The 11,354-nt window shown below is 41.0% G+C and overlaps 1 protein-coding gene across 1 annotated transcript; it reads right to left on the bottom strand.

Annotated features, from left to right (window-relative positions):
* Nucleotides 1-702: 702 nt before the first annotated feature.
* Nucleotides 703-10,043, bottom strand: hspd1 (heat shock 60 protein 1). Its single transcript, XM_050048645.1, has 11 exons — nt 9,892-10,043; nt 6,581-6,756; nt 6,140-6,475; nt 5,913-6,008; nt 5,726-5,819; nt 5,468-5,636; nt 4,553-4,652; nt 4,128-4,373; nt 3,861-4,035; nt 3,559-3,737; nt 703-1,871 (listed from the first exon to the last, which is right to left on the bottom strand). The coding sequence occupies exons 2-11, from the start codon at nt 6,752-6,754 to the stop codon at nt 1,704-1,706; spliced, it is 1,737 nt and encodes a 578-aa protein (XP_049904602.1). The 5' UTR covers nt 6,755-6,756; nt 9,892-10,043; the 3' UTR covers nt 703-1,703.
* Between the last annotated feature and the right edge of the window lie 1,311 nt (nt 10,044-11,354).

Consider the following 11,354-nt stretch of genomic DNA (forward strand, 5'->3'; position numbering starts at 1 on the left):
GTTGCCTTTCTATCATCTTGAACCAGTCTGGCCATTCTCCTCTGACCTCTGGCATCAACGAGGCATTTTGGCTCACTGGATATTTTCTCTTTTTGGGACCATCCTCTGTAAACCCTAGAGATGGTTGTGCTGAAAATCCCAGTAAATACTCAGACCAACAACCATGCCACATTCAAAGTCACTTCAATCACCTTTCTTCATCATTCTGATGCTCTGTTTGAACTTCAGCAGCTCGTCTTCATCATGTCAACATGACTAAATGCATTGAGCTGCTGCCACGTTGAAAAGGTGTGCCTAATAAAGTGGCCGGTGAGTGTATCTATATAAACAAGTATCTAGTGCAGATAATGTACTTGATACGAGTACCATCAGAGTAATGTGTCAGTATCTGTACTCTGAGTGCCACCCATTTTCATCTTAAACTCTGCCTGTGACATAAAACAATTTAGTTGGTTGAACAGATACAGATAATGGTGTACTCACTCAGCCCCTCTAATACCTGAATTCATCAAATAACAAGTACAGCATTTCCCTCTGAAATGCAGTGGAGTGTAAATATAAGAGGCAGAAAATAGAATTATTCAAGTAAAGCACCTGTGATTTGTTGGTCTGTCACATCTGTATGAACCGAGGTGGCTTGGTTCTCATTTCCTGACTTAAACAAAAACCTATAGTTTTAAAAGAAGCCGAGGACCAAAGACGTCTGAACAATTGAGTTTATTAAATAAAAAAAAGAAAATCACCATTAAATCGTCTACATTGTACAAAACAGAAGTCGAATGATCGCCGCTATTTGTCCCGTGTGTTTACTGTAAGTAATCCATCTGTAGTTTTCTGTAGTTAAAGCAGCGCAAACGAGGGGGAGAATGATGAAGGTCGATGTTTGACAGCACGATGTGTTTCTTCACATTTAGAGATGCTGAATGGTCCAGACTGCTCTGTAACTGGGGCCCTGCTTCACATCCAATCAGCCGTTTGCTGTGAAATCAACGAGCTGATGACGTTCAGGCTGACGCTCAGATAAACCTCACGATGCTGCATGCATTAAATGACTCCCACAGACATCTGCGTAAACATTTTAAATTTGAGTTTTCTAACAGGCCGTGGTGACGCTCAGACTCTGCTCACCCAGCTGTGATACACCAGACACAAGTCACAGGAAATGCTCAGAGCTCTGTAAGAAAGTCGATTTAATAAATCAAAAGACAGATTTTAGCTGACATTATATTAGCGGGGGAACGAACAACAGATATATAAAAAACAAAAGAATTAACAAAATGCTATGACAAATAAAGGACACAATCCTGGCTATACGTCTGCTCTCTCCTGTCTGCAGTAATACAACATATGAACTATGTTAGTCTCCTCTCTGACACGTCACGTCACGTCGCGTCACATCTGTCGAGTGTTGTAGCCGTTTGAGTCGAGTCAGGGTGTGACTGGGTGTGATGGGATCTCAGACCGGGTGAATGAGACTTCTGCAGAAACCCTGGACGAAGAGGCGGGAGGCAGAATCATGTGAAGTAGTGAAAGGAGAGGGGAGGTCATGAAACATTTGCAGCTCCATCATTGTCATCATCACCAGTCAGTCTGGGCAAAGTTCGGTGGAGGTGGGTGCAGTTTTCTCTGAGGATTCCTCCTCAGCCACCCAGCACCACTCGCTCTGCCTCTATTAGTCTGTACATCAAGTCAGGAGGACGGGCTTAGAAACCCATGCCACCTCCCATACCGCCCATGCCTCCCATGCCTCCCATTCCTCCCATGCCTCCTGGCATCTCCTTCTCCTCCTTGGGGATCTCTGTGACGACGGCCTCGGCGGTGGAGAGCAGAGAGGCGACTCCGGCGGCGTCCAGCAGGGCCGTCCTCACCACCTGTGGAGGGAGGAGGGACGATGTTACAGCATGTCTATTTTTGCACGGGACACGGTTCATGTAGATCATCACGTAGCTGCAGGGATATAAAAAACACCTGCACACTCTGCACCACAAAGGTTTAATAAAGACGTTCTGATCCTACTTGGGATTTTTTTATTATTACCTAATGAAGATCCAAGTGCAACAGAGCGGTGACATGGGGCTCACACACTGAACAAATTTTTTTTGACCAAATACAAACTTGAAATGACGTTCAGTCGAGGTGCTTTGAGGCAGGAAGCAGACTCTGTGACAACGTGACTGTGTTAACTCCACCACAGTGCTACACCTGACTGGACTGGTGTTTGGAACCAGAGATTGGAACGTGTGCAGTTGGCAGGCTTGCCATCTACGGTGTAGAACCCAAAATACTTCCACACGCTGCTTCTCACATGTTTTGGTGTCGTGATTGTCCGCTCAGGACGGCTTTGCTCGCTACTGTCCTCCATTTTCATAGCAAAACACCACATTAACATTGGCTTCCTTTAGTGATAGGTCAGTAGGACTTGCAATAGGTCAACATGATAGTGAATTCTTGGAGCGCCCTCTGTAGGATCACAAGGCAAACTACATCAAATTGTCTGACACACCTTAGACTCACAAGTCAGTCTTTAGACGCTTTGCTTAACTAAAGACTAATGTCTTTCTCCCTGATTTTGTGTTTAGATGGAAAGATACAATTTCAGAGTTTAAAAAAACTCCCTACGTTGCAGAACCAATAGTAAATCTGCAGGGCGGTCCTTCGGTGGCTGACTGAACTCTTGTGCTCGTAAACATAGTCCAACTGCGTTAAAAGTTTTAAACAAAGTCACTGTAAGTCCTTCATTTCCACAATCTAGTGGACTGAGCACACGTTTGATAAAACAGTTACATCTCTCGGCATCCATTTTCAAGCTCTCTGTGTGTTTGTTGCCTTGTTGATGAGAAAAGGGGGAGACTATCAGAAGGCGGAGATCTCTGATTGTCTGGTGGCGAGACTAGACGCGCCTATAGAGGCTGCAGCCAACATTTCCAACAGGTAATTACAGCTTGAACATGAACTTTTGACCCCATGTCTGAATGAATGTCCGAAACTCAAATGAAAAGTGACAGCCCTAACATGGACCCTCACAGACATTTACGTCACATGGACCAAAGCCATCGTGGTCATGCATACATCATGGCACAGATAAAATTACTGGTCTCCTGCTGTTGACTACAGTACATGTATTTTCACTCAAAGGAGACGGACTTCACCTCTCTGTAACATGTGATCCTTATTCACATCTCAGTGTGTGTACAAAGGACAGTTTGTGGTGACTGATTAGATATGAATGAAGCAACACTTTCACATCACTGTTACCATATTAAGTTTAGTATAAATCTATTCTGTTGAAGGTGTTCAGACTATCGTCCTTTACTGGTTGTGACATCATGCTTCTCTGTACTTTCAAAACTTGATGAAGGCCTCAAAGAAAGAGAATATTTCCACAGAAATCTTTACAGTCCCTTCTTCCTTAAACTCTTTTCACCACTAGGTGGCAGTATTGCTCCGGTTCAGGTCATTAACGAAGTTACACATGCAGAATCAGTGTGATGTGTGTGTGTGTGTGTGTGTGGGGAACATCTGTGTTCAGTAGACGCCATGATGAACAGAGCTGTGTACCTTGGTGGGGTCGATGATGCCCTTCTCCACCATGTTGACGTACTCTCCCTGCATGGCGTCGTAGCCGAGCTCAGCTGACCCCTGCAGGATCTTCTCCACCACTAGTGACCCCTCAACTCCTGCGTTCTTAGCGATGGTCATGGCGGGGATACGCAGCGCCCGTCTGATGATCTCCACACCTGTTTGGAACCAAAGGAAATCAGATTTATCTTTTAAACTATGATATTGTTTTGGTGTATCTGAGCCTGTGTGTGTGTGTGTGTGTGTGTGTGTGTGTGTGTGTGTGTGTGTGCGTCACTCACCGATCTTCTGGTCAGCGTTGGCAGTCTGGATGGCATCAAGTGATGGGATGCAGCGCAGCAGGGCGCAGCCTCCACCTGGTACGATTCCCTCCTCCACAGCTGCCCGTGTGGCGTTCAGGGCGTCCGTCACGCGGTCCTTCTTCTCATTCACCTCCACGTCACTTGTTCCTCCGACCTGAAAGAGAGAGCGTCACAACTTTGTTCTTCGAAAGCAAATCTTCGCTGTGCAGGAGCGAGCAGTGTCTGTGTTTTCAGTCTGAGACGCACCTTGAGCACGGCCACTCCGTCAGACAGCTTGGCGAGCCGCTCGTTGAGTTTCTCCTTCTCATAGTCGCTGGTGGTGTTCTCCAGCTGCTCCACGATCTCCGCCGCACGCTTCTCCACTTCAGCCGGGCTGCCGCCTCCCTTCAGCAGCAGTGTGTCGTCTTTGGTGATCTGCACCTCGCCGATCTTACCGAAGTCGTGAGCCTGGATGTCTTCGAGAGCCAGACCCACGGCCTCGTCTCCGAACACCTGACGGATAAATCAACATTTAAAAGTCAAGTTAAAAGGTAATAAATGTAGTGGAGTAAAAACTGCTGTATTATCTTCTGGAAATACTCAAGTAAAGTACAAGTTGAGTAAAAGTATTTTATACCACTGTAGTTTAACACAGACAGTCTCAGTAACTTGAGAGCGAGGTGTGGACTTACGGTGCCTCCGGTGGCGACGGCCATGTCCCTCAGCTGATTCTTCCTGTTGTCTCCGAAGCCTGGAGCTTTGACGGCGACCACCTGCAGCCCGACCTTCAGCCTGTGGATTAAAACATTTCAATATTAACGACTTTTAGTTCCTTTTTCTTCTTTTTTCAAACACTGCACAGACAGAAAACGTGAATAACAAACCAAGAAACTCTTTAATAAAAGACAAATCAAATTTTAAAAACATTTACAAAAGGTATTAATAAAATAAATGAAATGAAATGCTGCTGAGTCAAGTGCGACACCTGGTGGTAAAAATCGGTGCCTGAGTATTTTTAAACTGGTCCAGAGGGCTGGGTATCAATACTCATACCTGTAAAAGGTCCAGTGTAGGATTGAGGAGGATATATTGGAATATAATATATTCAGTCTGTTTTCTTTAGTGTATAATCACCTGAGAAAAACAATTGTTCTAGACGGGGACAGTCACATTTTTGGGAGGAGAAGACGACCTCTGGATAATTCAGCTGAACAATCAACACTGATGGATTCTAACTGAGAGAAGTTTTAGCTGACTGCCATCTGCAATCCTCGCTGCTTGACGCCACAAAATCCCCCCAAATCTTCCACACTGGACTTTAAAATATCAACTCTTCGCAGCGAATGGTCAGTTCAACGTCTGCCTGATTAGCACGAGCCAACACAGCAGCAGCTTCTATCCAATGCTAACAGTTAGCCCTGTCACTGAGTGTGTGTGTGGCCGGGTGAGCTCACAATCTTGCAGCAGCAGCTACAACAGTTGGCAGTTAAGATACCACCCAAACATTTTAAAGTGGCTACAGTAATACTGCTACACGCCCCTCCACATGAAAATCAAAACTGTAACACACTGACTACTTGCAGTTCTTATAAGGCTCTTATATGTACCTGTTGAGGACCAGGGTGCTGAGGGCCTCTCCGTCAACGTCCTCGGCCACGATCACCAGCGGTTTGCGGTGCTGGTTGGCGATCTCCAGAGCCGGCACGATGCTCTGCACGCTGGAGATCTTCTTCTCGCTCAGCAGCAGGTAGGCGTCCTGGAACTCGCACTTCTGACCTGAAACAGAGACGGCACATTTAAACGTGAGATTTCTTCACAGGCCACGTGAAGTTATCAGACAGATGAAGTCATACTGGGACCTTTACCTTTAGCAGTGTTGATGAAGTAGGGAGAGATGTAACCACGGTCAAACTTCATTCCCTCGATGATCTCCAGCTCATCGTGCAGCGTCTTTCCATCCTGAGGTGGAGAACATGTACCGATTAGACTCTGTCATCAGGTTGTATTAACTCCAGACGGATGAAGCAACCATTAGTCTTCCATGAAACTAACCTTGACTGTGATCACGCCCTTGCGGCCAACTTTCTTCATGGCGTTGGAAATGATGTTACCGATCTCCACGTCCCCGTTGGCTGAGATTGTAGCAACCTGCAAGACGTTTGTAAAGCAATTTGTTAGCAAGATGTTCCGTAGAAAGGTGTGAAGAAGTATTCAGACACTTTACTGAAGTAAAAGTACCGCTCTGTGAAAATACTTCAGTTATGACTACTCGTGTTTACCTGTGCGATCTCCTCGGGGGTCGTGACAGGCTTGGAGAGATTTTTCAGCTCCTTGATGACGGTCTCCACGGCCATCATGACTCCACGGCGGATCTCCACGGGGTTGGCGCCTTTGCTGATGGTGTCAAAGCCCTCCTTGGCGATGGCCCGGGCCAGAACTGTGGCGGTGGTCGTACCGTCACCGGCCTCCTCGTTGGTGTTGTTGGCCACGTCCTGCACCAGCTTGGCACCGATGTTCTTGTACTTGTCCTTCAGGTCGATGCTCTTGGCCACTGTCACGCCGTCCTTGGTGACCTTCGGGCTGCCCCAGCTCTGCTCGATGATGACGGTGCGACCCTGAGTAGAGACAGGAAGTGGTGAGAGCGAATTCAAATTTACAGTACTAACATGAGTAATAATCCACTCAGATGATTTAATATTAAATGTTAAATGTTACGTTACCTTTGGGCCCATGGTGACAGCCACAGCGTCAGCCAGCAGGTCGACGCCCTGCAGCATGAGGGCGCGAGCATCAGCTCCAAACTTCACATCCTTGGCGTAGGCTCGTGTGAGGTGAGGAGCCAGCGCCCTGCACACGGGCCTCACCTGCTTCATGACTGTCGGTAAACGAAACATCTCTGTGGAGAGAAAGGATACAGAGCGAAATTAACACAACGTGTCTGAGATCATTAATGATCATAATCACCATTATTTTGGTCAATATAGAGAGCACTATTCATTTATACGATTACTCACTGGTTTTGATGCATTTACTGAACTTTTAAAACCATTTGCCCTTCAATAGTAGATATTTATTTATCATTAAATAAAATAATTAATAATAATAATAATAAATAAATAAAATAATTGGGTTCATATATAATTAACCGAAATCAAACAAAAAAATAAACGTTAAAAAAATCTATAAAAATAATAAATCAAAAAATAAAAATAATTAGATATATTTATATAAACTGAAAAAAAATAATTTAACTAAAGAACAAACAAAAATTATATTAAAAAAAGATAAACAAAATAAATACAAATAAATAAATAAATAAATAACTGGATTTATATATATTTTTTTATATAAATATAAAAATGAATAAAATAAAAAGATAAATAAAATAAATAATTAAAACAAATAATTGCATTCTTGAACTTTTCAGAACACTTGCCCTTTAACAGCAGATTTTCTTACATAAATGAATGCATCAATATTATTTTGATAATAATACTCTTGTACTTAAGTAAATTTCTAACTGCAGGACTTTTACCTGTACCAGAGTATTTCTGCTCTGTGGTTCTGTTACTTTGACCTTAAAGACCTGAGTGCTTAAATAATTATTCTCCAGACCCAACACCTCCACCCCTCCTCCATCTCCTCAGACTGTCACATCAGGACAGATTAAGTGTGTTAAAGGTGAGCGGAGCCTCCAGTGGTCACACGTGGTATAACAAGCCACCAGTGAATGAATGAACCTCCATTATTGTCAGTTAAATGTCCCAAATATAATAAATTACAACTCAAAACTCTTACATTTGAGAAGCTGACAGAAAGACAATCAGTATCTGATCAGCATTTACAAAGGGTTAAATGCAGATTGTTCTGTTGATTAGGCCGTTGTTCATTTGGCCGTCGCCCAAAACCCCCTCAGGACAAACAGTCAACACTGGCTTTAAACTGTGATAGAGGAAGAACTCAGATGCAAAATAATGTTATTACCACATTGTCAAAGAACTCCAACACAAGTAAAACTCATCCACTCAAAACCTGACTTAACTACAAGTGTGTGTGTGTGTGTGTGTGTGTGTGTCAGGAAAATGTACCTTTGAGTATCAAAGTAAAAGGACTCATCGTGCAGTTAATGTTTGGTGCTGTCAGTGTTCTTCTATTTTATCTTGATGTTTTTGGATTCATATTCTGTAGATGTTTAAGGTTGAATTCATTGAGGTTGAGGTCATTTTACACTTGTGACAAAGAGGTGTAATGGAGGCAGGATGTGTGACAGTTCAACAATGGCCTTTACTGTTAAAAATGGCGGATGCACAATATGTCAATATGCAACAACTTATTTGGACAATAACCGATATAGATATATCCACTTGTTTCCCACCTAATGTTAATGATCATCATCAAGTCTCTTCTGTAGTGAATTAACATATTATACATGCATACTCTGATGGTGACGGCCCGCCAGCAGATGGAGACATGAAACACTGTTCAGTGTCTGTGATATTCAGTCATTGAGCTAAATAAGAAAAACCATGTTGGCCGATTCTGATAATTCAATTTAAAGCTGATATTGATGACGAGCTGATATTATCGTGCAACCCTACAGTCAGGTACTGTTTTATATGAGGGGTGAGGTTAGCCATTCACCACAGTGTCTTTTCATAAAAAAGGAAGTTTGATAGAAAAAATAACTCTAAAGAGGTTTTTTTTAAATCATTAAGTTGGACTGTGTATTGGCAGGAATTTCAAAGCCGACACTGATGATGTTTAGTTTCATTTATTTAAAAAGGCACAGTGCAAATTAATAAATACACACGGTATGAAAATGCCAATGCCAATGAACAGTGAGCATCAATGGTGATTTAATAATTATAAATTCTCCCAAGCATATTTTTCTACATTTCATTTTGTTAAGAAAAAAAAAAAGTTTGCATCAGTACCTATCAGACAACATGTACGCTGATACAGATATATTTGTGAGGCTAATATCGGCCTACAAATATATCAGTTGGGCTCTGGAAGACAACTATAATATATGCCTCTTAGATATATAATGGAGTAAAAATATAAAGTGTAATAAAGTGTAATAACCCCCCTTAAACCTGTCAAACACTGCTGGAGAAATGCAAGTGTGCAAAAATTATTTGTAGTTATAGAAAAGTTTTAAACAACCTGTCACCTTGATTTTAATTTCTATTACATGAATTTTCGTCGACTAAAACTAGACTAAAATTAAAAAGGAGTAAAATGTGCCTAAATGAATAAGACTCAAGATTAAATCTAAAATAGCTGACAACATTAAATACTCAAATAAAATACAGTAACTTTTAATTAGTCCAGTACTTGAGTAAATGTACCTTCAGCTGTCTTCACTGTGCTCACAGATCATTTAAATATTCTTAATTCATCAGTGACAATATAATAATAAAGAATTAGTGCAGTGTGTATTTTGGCCTTGATCGTGACTCTATTATGAAATGAACTCCCCCAAAAACCGTTTCCTGGTTCCCCCCCACGTGCGCTGTCTCCAGGTCGTGCGTCACAAGGTCAAATTGTAAAAAGCATGTGCGGAACTGCTTCACCATCTCTGCTCACCATCTGTGCTCAGCCTTCACACACTGACCATCACTGTGTGTGCAACAGTAACTGCTTCACATGTTAATAATGACATTAAATCATGTTTAATCAGGCACGTGCAGTTGAGTGAGCAGGCTGTGTGTAGCGCTATGGAGAACTGATGAGGACAGGTTTCATCATGTCTGACACGAGACACTCCTAATTTAATTTAAATAAACACACAGCTAATATTCAACATGTCTCTGACACACATACAGCTAACCAAACTGTGCAGTGACATGTTAACACGTATGTGCTTCCTGTTTGGATATAAATCTGTTAGCTGCTACTAATTAAAGCTCGTGCTCCCTCTGAGCTAGCCCCAAATCTACAATGAAAAGACAGCGTTCATTAAAACTACCCAGCTCGTGCTGTTAGTCGCGTGAGCTTTAACATACTTAACAAAAACGTCCACACTCACCTGTGAGGTAAAAAAGCGTGTCGGTGCTACGAGGAGCGCGTCTTCACCGCGGAATGATGCAGCGAGAGGAGGTAAAAGGACGAGCCGTGCGGCGCAGATGAGCTCCACAGAGGGGACTGCACATGGCCTTCTACATCCGGGTCATATACCGGCGGGCCCCGGACCATGAATAACAGCAGCACCGCTTTAGATAACTGACTCTAATGTGCAAATACATGTAACTGTGTTATAATACTCTGACCTGCATTTAAAACCTCACTCAAGTGAAGGCACACACATTATTAGAATTGAAATATACTTAAAAAAGTAACAGTACTTATTATGCAGAGTGGTATCTTTTTTTAAGGCTTCCTACAGTTATTAATATTTTTTATTTATTTATACATCATGCTTTTTTACTATCTGACATGCCGTTTTATTTTGTTTTTATTTTTAAATTTTAATAAATAATAATAACATAAATAATGAATTAAAAAAATATAAATGAAAAATAAAAACAATATATACAATCATTATTTCATGTATTTTTTATTTTTTATTTAAAAAAATATCTCTATTTATTTATTTTTATTGATTAAATAAATAATAATTACATATATTTTTTAAATTCTTATTTTTATTTTTTATTTTTTTAAGTGAGGGCACATTAATTAAATGTATGTGAAAGTACCTATTTACTTACTTAATGAGTACTTTACATTTAAATAAATAAATGATAATAACATAGATAATAAATAAAATCATATACAAAATAATAAAGTAAAAATAATGTAAATAAAATAATTATTCTTATTTATTTATTTTTACTCACAAGCTGGTAACCTTCCATTCATCCACTTTCTATCTTTATTATTAGTATTATTATTAGTAGTAGTAGTTTTACTCTATTATGAATCTGAAGGGGCCTCTTCCTGCAGAATGAGTACTTTTACTTTATTACTTTAAATACATTTTCCTGAAATACTTACCTCGGCTACTTTAAGTAACTTTTTTGATGAAGGACTTCTACCAGTAACGGAGTATTTTTCCTGTGTGGTATCAGCACTTTTACTTGAGTAAAGAATACTTTCCCAGCACTGCTTTTATCAGTCTTTTATATTAATGTTTGTAATTAAACAAGCTCCTTTGGCGACATATCATTTAAAGTATCTATGACATAAAATCAAAAGTTAAATATAAACGCCATCACTTGTGATTTTTATCACTGACACATCCATGTGTTTATTTCTCTGTGTGATTTTATAATTCAGAGTATGTGTCCATGCTCGTTCCGGGGCCGCCGCTTCTAGAATTTTCTTGTGTGCCATTGGAGGAAAAAAACAAAGGTCAAAGTTGACATTGTGCAATATTGCTTCAGCTGTTAATGTGTGAATAAAAGAGAAAACACTGCAGAAACACGTATATAACATATATTAATCTATTAAAATAACGTATATAGATGGACACGTGTGTTTCCGGTTTGC

Source organism: Epinephelus moara, chromosome 7 (assembly GCF_006386435.1).
Source record: "Epinephelus moara isolate mb chromosome 7, YSFRI_EMoa_1.0, whole genome shotgun sequence".
NCBI lineage: Eukaryota > Metazoa > Chordata > Actinopteri > Perciformes > Serranidae > Epinephelus > Epinephelus moara.

Coding starts and splice junctions, on each gene's coding strand:
- hspd1 (XM_050048645.1), bottom strand. CDS start 6,754: ATGTTTCGTTTACCGACAGTCATGAAGCAGGTGAGGCCCGTGTGCAGG. Junction 6,009..6,139: donor CCCCCGAGGAGATCGCACAG/GTAAACACGAGT, acceptor AACGTCTTGCAG/GTTGCTACAATCTCAGCCAA. Junction 4,653..5,467: donor AGCACCCTGGTCCTCAACAG/GTACATATAAGA, acceptor TTTAATCCACAG/GCTGAAGGTCGGGCTGCAGG.